Below are 14,339 nucleotides of genomic sequence, written 5' to 3' on the forward strand. Positions count from 1 at the left end.
TGTGAGGCGCTATTACGTTAAATCTCTGTTTTTGAGGAAATACATGGTAAATGTTTGATCATTCACAAACCAGTTTTTTGTTCATTACAGTAACAACATCAAATACTGAGTGATGGCGGTTGTAGACAGTGATAAAGTCTGGAGTAAACAAAGCCGACAGCTTTATGTGTTTGCCAGTAAACAGGAACAAAAGTGGCTTTTAAGTGTGCACATGATGGATTTTTGAAGCAAAGAAACTGTTGAGGTTGAGTATTCGAGCGTATAACATCATTTATTACAATTTGAAGCTGTCAGTGGAGGATTATATTTCAAGAGTTACAGTCTCGGTCCTGGCTGCAGTCTAAGGTCACACTCTGTTTGTGATGTTGGACCCAAGTTTCGCAACGAGCCAGACGCGTCTCATTGGATCACAGTTTCTTTTTCTGTGGTGTGTTTCTGTGACCAGACTGACCCGCTTTCTCCGTTTGTCCTTCTGTACTTCTGTCTCTTCCCCCCTGCCCCCCTCACTCCTGTCTCTCTTGGCCTCATGGTCCAGAAACTCCATAAACAGGTCACGAGAAGCCCAGATTGCTGCACAGTATTCCCACTGGAAAGTGGTTTTTATTGCTGGGAATGAAAGCACGTTAATGGCCAAGCCACCTCCAAGCTTCACAGTCTGGCCTAATAATTTTAATAAGGTATTGAGTCAAACCACTGATGCTGTAGAGTGTCAAAACACAAGTAAATTGTTTGTGGGAGTGTTTGATTATATATCCAGCGGGGAGGTTTCCCTCCACGGTTGAAAATTAATCTGTTTAGCACTTCTGCCAACGTATCGAGGACACAAAATGTTCACTTTACCACAATATAGCAAAATTATCTGTTAAAAAAACATTTGTAACAAATGCATTTACCCACATTACAAATAAGATCGTGTTTATTTAAGGGGTCAGTTCACTTAAATTGTTAAAAACAACAACAAAATTTTTCTTCTTCGCACTACTCAGGAGATAGTTTCAGTCTTATGTGCCAAGGGTTTGAGATACACTGTAAAACTCACACACAAAGACTCGCTGTAACCAGAGTTCTGTCTGCGATCACGTGATACAGATTAAACTCTCTTTTTGTCGTTACATTTAAAACTCTTTATAGTGAGTTTAAAGCTTAAACATCTGGATTATGTGTTTTCTTCTGCATGCATGCTTTCTGTTTGTGTCTGTCCATTTCATTATTGCAGCATTTCGGCTGCATGGTTCAGCTCATCTCCACTTGACACACTCCTGGTACCAGGTCCTTTTCTCAATTTCTTTCACCACTGCAGATAGTAACCCCTTAGCTGATCACCGTGGTGACACTGCATGAAACTGCTGTGACATCATCTTCAACGTGACGCTTGCTGAATCCTGTCAATGGCACCCAAACAGAGGAATATCAGCACCTCTTGGATTGTACGGCACAGTTTTGTGGGCTCAATCTAGGTCAAGTGAATTAAAGAAAATGGCGGGTGCTAGTGACTATTTTGGTTATTTAAAAATGGCAGGTTTGAGGTGCCCACTAGCTCACCTGTTAGAGGAGGTGCCCCATGTACAAAGGCTGTGTCCTTGCTGCAGCGGCCACGGGTTTGATTCCAAACCACAGCCCTTTACTGCATGTCATTCCTCTTCTCTCTCACCATTTCACACTGTTTCTTTCCTATCAAGTGAAGGCAAAAGGCCAAGGATACTCAACTTGCTTTGCCTGTGGGAAACTTTTGTAAAGGCCAGGGGCCAGGGGCCAGGTGATGAACAAACATTACTCATATATATCGGATAAAACGAATGAATGATGCAAATCCCATTGTGAGCATTCCTGGATAGATCAGGTGTGTGTATGGGGCGTGTCTAGGTTTTAAGGACATCAGAGGCTTAGCAGGACCTCTGTTGCAAGGTCCACTTATTTTTTGATAAACAAGCTCTATTTTGACAGTTTGTAAATTCACTGCGGCACCTTATTTACATTCAGAGTACGAAAAAATTCCCAATATGAATCAATTTATTTTGGGTGCGGTTACATGATGGCTTCTCATTCGGAATTAAATAAATCTGAATGAAATCATTTGGAATTAAAGTCTTTCCAGGTAGTTTACATGGGAATTATTCATTCCGAATGAGGGTTTACACGGCAGATCAGTTTAATCGCCTTTTAATCACCTGTATTCGAGTCCGCGCAAGGTTTGGGGCAGGGTAGGTTTCTGATTGGATAGGGGGCGGGGAGGATGTTACGTGTTTACGTTTACCAGAAGAAAACACTGTAGTCCTCGTTCCGGATAACAAGATGCTTGACAACGCTGTTCTTAGTGCCTTTTTTGGGCTTGTTTTGCTTATATTCTTGAAGCAGCAGTACGACAACAACCTTGTTCTGTTAATGCTTCGTCTGTTGAGGAGGAGAAGGGAGGTAGAAGGTCGAAGAAGGGAGATAGAAGACCGTGCTGTGGTGAATGGAAACCGGTGAGTGCAACGAGTCCGACTGCTCTATCTCAGCCCGTTGCTATGCGCGCTGTATATGTCATCGCGCCAGAAGGGCAAGGAAACGAGCATGCGCAGAAAGACCGGAATGAACTTAAAGAGGAATGAGTGTGTATACAAGTGCGAGAAATTCTTTCATTCGGAATTAGAAACGGAATGTTCCAGCCCCTTACATCGGATTGAATATTCAATCGCATTGGCCATTTTCGTTCCGAATTAGGTGTTTACAAGATCACTTTTAATAGGAATGAACTTTCATTCGAATGAAAAGGAAATTAAACTCAATGTAAACCCACTCATTGTGAAGTAGAAAATGGTCGCTGTTGAGGTAGCTTTTGAGTATCATTGGTTTAGGATGTCCTGTGTCGTGGTGATGATTCTCTCTGTCCAATTAGTCGTCTGCTGTATTTTAACTCTGCCTTTTAGTATTGGCTCAGATCGCTTGGAACATTGACCGGGCTGGTACCAAAGAAGTTACCAGATACTGTCCACAACTTTTGACAATGGAAAACCAAAAACAAAGCTGAGAGTTGAGCCGTGCCATGCAGTGGAAATGCGGGATATATACACTGAATGCTAAGAAAGTAGTCATTAATGTGGGATCAGTATTTTTGAACTAGCGACTTAAAGTCAGGATTTCTGAACCTCTGCTGCTCCACTGCTTTGGTCCAGACTGAAATACACACAAATATTTAGTTGACTGCCATGAAATTTTGTACAAGCATTCATGATTCCCAGAGGATGAACCCTAAAGACTTGGGTGATCTCCTGACTTTCCCTCTAGCGCCAACGTGAGGTTCTTATTTGTGGTTTTGTGTGAAGTGTCTCAACAACTATTGGATGGATTTTCATGAAACATTCACCTCTCATGGTGAATTTTAAAAACCTTTGTGATCCCTTGACTTTTTCCCTTGTGCCTTCATGGGTCTGTGGGGAACGGAGCTGACAGGCATGAGGAGTCACAGGTGGATATTGTTTACCCAAAAATGAAGCAAAAATGCAACAAAATTCTGGGCTCATCAAGGAGATCAACTAAACAGAGCTTAAATCAGACTACAATAACACATACTGAATAGAAATAGCTAAGGTAACATTGACGGAAAAAATATTAGTGTGTCAGCTTAGATATTTGAACTACAACAATCACACCAACAAACTAATATACTCTGAAGAAATACACAAAATCTCCAAAGCAGAAACCCCTATGCCCCCTGTCACGTAGGGGCACTTGGTACATTCTGATTTGCCGCTTCCTATGTGAAAGAGCTTTGCCTTAGGTGGTGCACATTTTGCCCCAGCCTGTTGAGATACCCCTCCAGCAGCAAGCAGCAGCGACACCCTCAGCATTGGCAACTCAAACAAATAGAAACTAGAATGACTTTAGACAACTTTTAAACTTGAGTGTGAGTGTAAAGAGTAAACTAAATGTTTGTTCTTTAAATAAAATTGCCAGTGATACTAAATAAATTGAGAATCCTGTAAAAAACAAAAGCCATGTGGCATCATTGATCTGCTTGCTGATGTTTGTCAATCTGCGAAAGGGCAACAAACTCAGGGAGAAAATGAACTATCAGGTGTAAACTATAGAAAACTAAGGTGTATGCAGGAGAATTACCAACATTTGAGCTCAGCTGTGGCCGCAGGTCAGCCCATCACAGGCCCAATACTTCGGTTAATGGCTTAATACTTGCTAAACTAATGACATCCCATCAACCTCAGCTGTACCATGTGTTTACTGCTAATAAGCAAATATCTAATTAGCATGCTAAGAAACTAGATTAAGAGGGTGAACATGGTAAACATTGTACCTGCTGAACATCAGCATGTTAGCATTTGGCTCAGAGCTGCGCTGAGCCTCAGAGCTGTAAAGCTTCACAGAGCCAGTGAAGTGTGGCTGCTGCCAACTCTTGCATATCCCTCATAACTTTATAGAAGTGGAGCACACATTTGTTGAAGTGCCCCTCACAGTTAAAGTGGAAATACAGTTTAAAAATACAATTACAGTCAAATTTTTTTAAGTAAATTAAAGGCACCAAAGCGTAATCAAAAATGAAAATAATTAAGTATGCTGAATATGGATTATTTTCTTTGTTACTCATGAGGCTGGAGGGGATCATGCGTTTGGATGTGTGTGTGAGTGTGTGTATCTGTCTGTCCACAGCTTATCTCAAATACTACTGGACCGATCAGCCTAATATTGTGTGCACATTTATGTCTGTATGCTTGAGGACCTTTTCTGGTTCCTATGATTGGTAATCTGATATCCATCAAAAAGTTTGGTCACATTTTTGAATCCGGGCACCTGCTGCTTAATTCTGTACTCAATATGTTATGGATAAATCGATCGTTTTTACCCCCGCAAAAGAGATTTATGATTCTTTTGAAAGGTGCTGTGGCACATCTGCTGGCATTACAATAACTGTCCAAAGTGGCAGCGATCAACCCGACTGGCCGCTTGGCTGCCTGGTGGAGATCTGCACTCTGTTGAGTGCACATTTTAAGACCCTGTTTAGACGACAACGGTTTCTCTAAAAACGGAAGAGTCTGTCCTTTGCCTTTTAAAAAACTTCCGCATTTATATGACGACGTTATTGAAACGATCCCCGTTCACACGGAGCCGCAAAATCTACTGGAAACGCTGTAGTATGCACGCCAGGCCAATGGGTGGCAGTGTAAATTTGCAAAGCAACACCACGGCATGACGCCATGCGCCTGCGCTGAAGCGCCTTCCTCTACAACGCGGTGATTACAAACCAAAACAAAGAAGACACAATGGTGAAAGCACGCACAGATAACTTTGTCTGGACAGACAATGAGGTGGAGTTGCTACAGTAAATCTACACTTTGCTGGAGAAGCGTTGATAAATTCAACAGGGTGAGCAGACTTTCTTGCGCATGCCTAGTGACTGGAACCGTAATGTGCATGTGCGAAAAGTCTCCGTTTTCAGAGGAACTTCATATTGCAAGTTTACATGACAACAGAGACGGTATTGTTTCCAAAAAAATGCACTTTGGAACCCGTTTTCAAAACGTTGCGTTTCCAGGCACCCAAAACGCTGCTGTCGTGTAAACAATCAGCCAAAACGCAACTAAAGTTTACCATTTTCAGTTGAAATCGTTGTCGTATAAACGGGACCTAAGTTACTGTTGTAGCTAGTTAAGATGATGTTTAAGTTCTTTATACACTGCTTGGTAGTGGCTTTGTATGCAAAACCCAAAATGCAAAGACTGTTTAAAATACCTATAAATGTAGTGGAGTAAAAAGTACAATATTTACCACTGTAGCAGGAAACTGTGATAATTAAAGAGGATCTCTAAAAAATTAAGAGTGTACGAGTTGTCTGGACATGGCTCTCAACATGGAGGCGCTCAGGCTGTTCTCACAAATTTTTGTGTTCATGTTTTCCTATGAAAAGCAATGCAACCAAATTCGTACATATCCCATGTACTTTGAAGGGCTGCAATCATGTGACCAATGCACTGATGGAGGTTGGAGTGGTGGATGGGTCACAAAGAAACTGACTGTCGCCTGGAACTTTCTCCCACAGTGTTCGGATCCATGTAAACTTTGTGTGAACCTTGAGTCATTCTAAGCTACGTCCTCACCATGCGTCTTTTTCTAAACCCAACCTCAGTAACTTTTATTGCCTAAATCTAACCTACGTAACTTTACGTTAATTAGGGATGTCCCGATCCGATATTCGGATCGGTATTGGCCGTCGATATTAGCAAAAAACGTGCATCGGATTGGACTGCATGGAAAAATGCAGATCCAAGAACTCCGATCCAGTTTTTCATGGAATCCGATTCAGGTTTTCCGGCCAGCCCAGCACTCCACGATTCAAGCAGTCCATTCCAGTAATCCGCTCCAGCACTTACTATCAATCCACGAGGCCAGCATGCAGACACACGGGAAACAGCAGCACCAGGCTGGCACTGACACTACTAAAATAACTGAAAAGGAAAGGCTGCATTGTTTGTTAAATGTCAACAATGTTTTGTGGTGTTAATCTTTTTTTTATTTTATTTTTTTTATTAGGGGGCCAAAGCACAAGTGTGTGGAGTCTTGCTGCTATTTTAATTTCAATGTTAGACATTTTAAAGATTTCTTGTGTTGATTTATTTTCTATTTATTAAGGGGCCAAAGCAGCCAAAGCAAACCAGCTATATTTTTTATTTAATGTTAAAGTTGAAGTTTAAAGTTTGTTTATTTAACCCTGTTCACAATAAACAGGTCAGTTTCTCATACCAACCGTTGTGGATCATTCTAATTAACCCGATTAAGTAGTTGTTTTTGTTAGAGTAATATCGCTTGATCAAACCTTTTCTAACATGACTGATAACAAAATAAGTGAATATGTATAATACGCGCATGGATCGGATTGGTATTGGTATCGGCCAAAACTCAAGGCTGTAATATCGGTACTGGATCGGAAGTGAAAAAGCTGGATCGGGACATCCCTAACGTTAATTATGTAACTGTTCGTGAAGGACGGAGCGTCATTCGTGGGGTGCAAATTCATAGGACATCATATTTTTATAGAATATTATATGAAACGTTACATAAGAATACGTTGCGGTGCTGAGCTGGTGGCTAGCACCTAATGGTGTTAACTCCATAAACAGCGTTGGACAACAGCAACAGTGCTGACAGAGCTAACAGCGTTAATCAAGTGAGAACTGGTGGGTGGGTGCTACACTTCAGTGACACAGCTGTCCAGATATCAGCTGTAACTGCTGTATGTGCACAGTGTAGAGTGGTGGCAATGAGCGAGCCAGCAGATACACACATGCACCAATATGCACACACAGTTGGACCAGCTACCACAACAAACCACAGAGAAGCTCAGATCACAACACACATACAGAAGTAGCATGACTTCATTCAGTTCAGGATGCCATTACTCCACTGTATCTTTACATAGTCAATAGAAGTTTGTTGCTATAATTCCATCACTGGAGATGGAGGCTTGTACAAACTTTACAGAAGTGTAGAATGACATACTGTACATGAGTAGATGTATCTGAGTCCACATGATGTGAGTGAGCATCTGTGTGTGTGCGACCTGCTTCCTGTTTGACCCACACCAACCTCTCCTCCGATGGGGGAGGTACAGCACAGAGCTCTCCCCGTGGGAGGAGACGAGTGTGTGAGCAACCACCATGTCCACCGTCTCCTTGTCACATTACCATACGCTCCTGCAGTAGGACTGCTAATTACGTCTGTGTGTGACAGCCGCACTGCCAAGGTGGTGAGAACAAGACGGCTGGGAAGTGGAAGACGAGAGGCGGGGGGAGGGTGAACTCTGTCTTCTCATGTGAGCATATGTGTGAGAGTTAGACGCGGAAAAAGAAGGTAATTTTGTTGTAATTCTTGCCTGATTTCACTGTGACGGGGGGGAAGAGGATGTCTTTCATCACATTAGCTTCTGAGTTTGTTTGATTTTTCACAATTTAAGATGCCGCTAATTGGACGATGAAACACTTATCGGCCCGAGGGAGGTCACCACATTATTTACTTGTTTAATAGCTCAGACAAAACTAATTGGATTTTAATTACACTTCTTCAAATGATGCACCTCGCCACTCCGTCATACCACATGAAGTGGGACACTATAGCTAACCAGGGCTGCCAATCCAGAGCCAGTTTTTATTTATTCAGTGACAGCTTGGCATGGTTGTGTACTGCTATTTTTATAGCTATTCTGGTGCGCAGCCCAGTCAGTGGTCTACTGGAGTTTGAGCCTCCAGAGGTGAGACTCAAACAAGCTCAGACAGAGATAAAACTGGTAAAATTGAGCGAAGGAGAGTCTACTTGTGATATTCCTGTGGTATTCCTCGGGCTGCTCGGCTCTCTGGGGCTTTGCAGAGCCTCTGAGCTGTGGGAGAGGGAAGAGCAACAGGAAGGAGATATGACAGTTAGTCACCTCTGAGACGAGAACAGACTGAGAAGATCTGAGACCTGGTCCCAAACGGCACTTGACAGTTTAACACTATCGACTCTCTCCCTCCTGTCTCATGCATGACTTCTCTATCTTCATGCATGTGTGTCGCGGTGTTTTAGCATTTCCCAGACTTCCTGTTTCCACTTAGCGTAGGATGCTGCTGTACAGATGTTAAAAAAAACGAGGCCATGTTACCCCAATCTTCGCCGTCTTGCACCAGCTCCCAGTCTGTTATTAAATCAAATTCAGAATATTACTACTTGTATTAAAGCCCAACTTGGTCTTGCACCTGCTTACATCACAGGTCCACTTATGCCCCGCAGCACTGTCCGGCCCCTTAGATCTTCCATCCAAGCTCCGTTATTACACAGTCCCATCTGAAAACAGGCAGGGACATGGCCTCCAGACTGGGGGACAGTTGCAGTCGAATCTGTTAAAATGTTTGTCTAGTTTTGCTGTTAGTTTCCACCTGAATGCAGTTTTTTCGTGTGTTGGTGCATGTGCATGTATGTGCACAGAAAGAGAACGTGTGAATCTGCCCATTCGGCATGGTTTTGGTAGTTTGGAGGCCAAACACTGTGTTGTATGGAAGCACAATGCGTTCACTTGAATAAAGAAATTATCCGTATTTATGTATTAACGAGATTATTTATCAGAATTGACCTTTTGCTTAGCCCCGCCCCTTTGTGATGGTCCAACAAGCTGTCAGAGTAAGCATGCAGCCCACACTGTAACTAACTGCACTCCCTGAAGAAATATGATCATATTTTTGGAGAAATGAAAGAGTGATTCCAGAGAGAAGCAGACAGAGGGGTGTACAGTCTGTGTTTGAAGGATATATCCAGGATGTCAAACTGACTCAGCAGCAACAACAGGTTAAAAAGACAAAGATAGTTAGAAGCTAAAGCCGAACTATAGGCTACAGATCACAGTGTAAAAGTGAACCACCACATCACTGCTGATCGCCACACAAGACAATGAATATAAAGGGAAACTTTGCTGATATTGAACCAGCTGTGTGGCATCGCAGTGTGTGTAGATGAACGGTGTCTGGCTTCACCCCCGTGCCGCTGCCAGCACCCGGACCTCCAGACAGGGATCTCCAGGGGAAGTCAAACAGTGTTCTTCTGCGCACCTCACTTTTCTGAGGTGGTAATTTTGTTCATTCAGATAAATAGGGCAGTTATTTTTTTCTCAAGTGAATGCATTATGCTTCTGTACTTCCATAGTCATCTCTCTGTGTAAACTAGGCTAAATTTGCTTGTCAAATGAAAGCCTTTATCGGCATATAACCATTCTTTCAACAGATTTTAAATGACTAAATATGGTAATTGAAAGGTTTTTAAAACAGTTACATGTAACCTATAAAATGTTTAATTTCAACCAAATTTCATCCAGTTTTGTCATAGATGTCTACACATCTTTTGACCTGCAAATCACCAAATGGTTTCTGGGAATGCACTTGTTGCTCTTGATAGAAATTTGTTTTGTTTGTGCTTTTAGCTGACTTACAAAATTAACCCTATGGGCCCTAGGCCTTTTTTGGGGTATTTTTCCTGCCTTTACTTTAAAGCTCATATCACAGTCATTATAAAGGCTGCATACACATGCTATATCTTATTTCTTTCAGGACAAGCTGGGCTAACCAGATTTGCCATCATTACATTTCCTTCTATGTGCCTGTATTTTATATTAATTTCTATATCAATGAAAAATAAAATCTTTGTAAATAAATTCTTACATTTTTACATGTATCTCACCATAGCAAGTTGGAAGTTGACATATTCTGCCATATATGAAGAGGGAAGACTCTCTGGAATCTGGTAATATAAGAACCATGATGCTGGGACATTCTGTCACTTCACAGTTGTCCAAAACATGTGGTTTGTGCCAGGCGGACATGATTGCCAGTATTTTTTCATTATTGCAAAAAAAAATTCCATTGACTCATTCACAAGTCAAAAACTGGTTTTATTTGAAAGAAACATGCAATATTTACATCTAAGATCATAGAAAAATAGTAATAATATTATTCCTCACTGTATGAAGTGACTGATAACAAGATCTGTATCATGGATTGTAAAGAAATTCGTCAGGTTTTTATTTTGGAGACAATTGATCTGTATTTACAGCGTGATGGGATGACAGTGCAATGATGTGTGTGGTATCACTGGAAAGCTCTGCTCCTGGTTCTGCATTCAAAAGTAATCCATCCAAGAGTAATGTGTGTGCAAAGCTGTATGAAAGCTTTGTTATACATAATTTTAGTGTAACTTTAACATTTTTTTTCGCTGTGAAAACATTGGACTACCGACAAGTTTCACGTGATATGCGTGGCTTCTCTATGACGCACGGTTGTGGAGAAAATCCATAGAGAAGAACAGGTGTGAATTCAGACGCAGTTTGCGTCGTTCGGGCTCATAGGGTTAAGGAATAATTCATCCCAAAAATCCCCATTTATATATCAAGTAGTCACCTGTGTTACGTTGAATTTGTGAAGAAAACTGTATTTTTCTTGCAATCCTCCACGGTGAACGAAGAATCCAAAAACAGCAAACATTCTTGATGAATTTAAGTAAAGGGGGACCACATTTATCAACAGCAAAACTACATCAAGAAATCTGTGTAAAAACAATCACACAACTCATGCAGTATAATGAAAGTCTCATATATCCAGTCGTATGCTCAGTAATTCTCAAACACATGTATTTATGCTGAAACCTTAGTAATTAATACACCTGCATGAGCAAGCATGTGTTTGGACTCTTCTCATGCATTCCATTAAGTTGCTCAAGCGTGCTCCTCGTATGCTGAAGTGTTTAATGAAAATGCATGTGTTTAGGAAGTACTGAGCATATGTCTCAACAAATGAGACATTGATTATACTGTACGAGTTGTGTGAGAGTTTGGAAACAGATGTTTTGAACCCCTTTATTCCAATTTATCGAGTTTCCTTTCTCTGTTTTTGGATTCTTCGTCCACAAACAACACCATTATCTTCATGAGTTCAACGTCACACAAGGGTCGTAATTGATATACAGATGCTCATTTTGTGGATGACGAACTCCTTTGAAGTAAAAGGTTTTAATTAATTCACAAGAAATGATCTTTAACTTCTTTATCAGTCAATGATTTGGCTCTTTGCGTCTGTATCCAGTCCCTCTCCATGCTCCAGTAGTCCTCCTCCTTCTCATCCTTATACCCTACTTTATCTGAATGCTATTTGAAGGACATGGGTTCAATGAGCTCTATAACGTCCATCTTATCTGTCAACACACAGCGAGTCGCTATGCAAATGTATGCTAACAGACACACACATGCAACGTTGGACCACCCCTTCTTGACAGAAAGAGAGCAGCAGGACTGATACCTGCAGATCGGAGACACTTGTTCCAGACTGAGGCTAAATATGGACGATCATGCTCCATAGTTGAGCAACAACAGAGGGGGAAACTGTAACATAAATATTCAGTAGTAACTGCATCTGTGTCTTTATTACTGTAGGGTGCAAGTGTGTGTTTGACAGCTGCGTGTTGTACCCATCACTCCCATTTTTTAATGCTTTCTTCTTTGTATAAATTTTCCACTGACACTTTTTTAGGACATTGCAGAGAACATTTCGTAAAGCCGACTTACGTGCCTTTGTCTGAGCGTAGCTCACTTAAAATTTAGTCCTTTCTTTTTCCCCCATTTGTCACTTCTCATCAAATTAATTGGTTTTGGGAGGCTGTTCCACTGTGTCGTGACTTTTAACTGTGATGGGGGTTTTTTTGTACAAGTGATTGTATGCTTTCTGAACAAGAGGACAAATTATTAAAATGCACAGTCCTCGTAGTGGTAAAGTTTCATCCAAATTTAAATGTTCCACAGCAGTAACGATGTTAAAGGTGCTGCTGAAATGAGGAGCAGCAGACGAGTTAATTTAAAAAACCTTTCGTCAAGTTTGCTTCCATTGTGGCAGAAAGTTCAACGGAGTACTCGGTTGTTGGTTCGCTGATTTATGCAAGATATTGATCCATAAAGCCCAGTCAGAACTAATGATGCGTTTTCAGAAGTGCATGTCTGACAGTCTTAAAATGAAACGAGATGTTTTTCTGTGATTTTAAAGAAACACACGGACAAGAAGGCAGCAAAGCAAGGAGAAAAAACTGTACTTCAGTGTCAAGAAACTCCTTCAAACCCCTTTGACAGCAAACATCCAACCTGCTGATGCGTCTTTGAGCAAAACCAGCTCCCGAGATGCTGTTGCGTCATTCACTTTTCACCCCATGAAAGATTTTCCCCACCTGAATCCTTAAATGAGACTCTGTGTTTCCTTACAGGCTGAGGGGTCCTCCTTCCTGCAGATGGGAGCGTCTCTGGAGCAGCAGATTGTCTGCATGTTCAAGGTACAGAAAAGCATTGCAGGGTTACAGTAAGTGACAATCAAGCCTCATTTAAAGCTCATTGTTGGGATTGATATCTAGGTTGTCCCGCCAAATGGTTATTGGGTCAAGCCTGGCAACTGGGAGCGCTCAGGCTGATTAACACCATGTAGGGACAACAATCAGCGGGGAATCCTTGATCTGAAGTTCTGGCCTGATTTTCACAAACCAATACAATCTGTATTTATGACAGACTGTACAAACTCTCATGAGATCAGGGGACTTATTGCCACTGATGTTTTGTGAGTCAGTGGGGTAATCTCAGTTCAGTCTGTGACACAATAACTTTCACAGTATGTCAACATCTGATGGGAGCATTTCCACAACTGAGAAACATCCGGTGCTGCACTGACGGCCTGTGAATTTGTGATGAAGTGTTGTTTTTTAATCAGTTAGGATTTTAAAAGCCTTCTGGTTCGTTCTTGCCAACAGTTAAATGAGAACTTTTTTATCACTGTCATGTCTGTATGATAAATATAGGTGGAGCCGGTTAGCTTGGCCTATCTTAGCACAAAGACTGGAAACAGAAGTAAACAGTGAGCCTGGCTCTGTCCACACACGAGTGAGCACTTCTCTGTTGTTAAGAGTCAGACAAGCGTCTTTGTTAGTTTTTGAGAAAAATGGCCCCTTACAGAGTACATATAACATGCTTTCAATGGCGAAAATCTCACAAAACACATGATTATTTATTTTAAATGAAGCATAATCAATTATGTATCAAATCTGTTGAATCCTATCATCATTGCTCACAGGATGTTGTGCAAAACAGCTGCTTTGACAGACTTGCAGGTGCAGTTAAGGTTTGTAAACTTTAATAATTGTCTCAATAAAGTTGATTAAAACAAAACAAAAAAATGTGCGGCTCAAAGCAGTGACTCAGCATTTTTTGCGCATATGTGAACATACACAGAACTCAGACCCCTCTGAAGAGAACCGTACTCAGACTACCTCAGGAGGTGATCTGAGTTCGGTTCGCTTCAAGTCTGTGGTGCGGTACACTTAACCTGTGCACTGTGTGTTCTATTGCATAGGTTCACTTTGCTCTTTGCCGTTGTATTTAGCCTTCTAGCTCACGTTATTGAACTGGGACGCTTGAAAAAACAGACGAAACAACATTGACCTGTAACGCTTGCAGGGACTCGGGACGATGAGTAGTTTGGTCCACAGATACTGCATGTCTCCAGGTGTGGAATGTAGAATACATCAGACAGCAACAGTCTACAGCACACAGAAGTTCATCTGAAAGTGAGGGGCTTCATAACTTCACTGCAGTGCCACGTCAAAGTAAAAAAATAAACTACCTCAATATCTTACTATATAATGAGGAAAACTCTGTCTGTGTGTCTGTTCCACGTTTTTCTCCTCACTGACTTGGTCAATCCATGTGAAATTTGGCACAGTGGTAGAGGGTCATGGGAGGATGCGAATGAAGCAATATTACATCAATTGGCCAAAGGGGGGCGCTATAGCAACCGATTGAAATTGCA

General features: G+C 41.5%; 1 protein-coding gene across 1 annotated transcript in view; it reads left to right on the plus strand.

Annotated features, from left to right (window-relative positions):
* The window catches only part of LOC126399812 (glutamate receptor ionotropic, NMDA 2C-like), an 89,597-nt gene that overhangs the window by 22,820 nt on the left and 52,438 nt on the right, over positions 1-14,339 (plus strand). Inside the window, exon 4 of the mRNA XM_050060088.1 lies at positions 12,751-12,816. Coding sequence (XP_049916045.1) covers positions 12,751-12,816 — 66 coding nt within the window. The remainder of the gene's footprint in view (positions 1-12,750; positions 12,817-14,339) is intronic.

This window comes from Epinephelus moara, chromosome 13 (assembly GCF_006386435.1).
Source record: "Epinephelus moara isolate mb chromosome 13, YSFRI_EMoa_1.0, whole genome shotgun sequence".
Taxonomy (NCBI): domain Eukaryota; kingdom Metazoa; phylum Chordata; class Actinopteri; order Perciformes; family Serranidae; genus Epinephelus; species Epinephelus moara.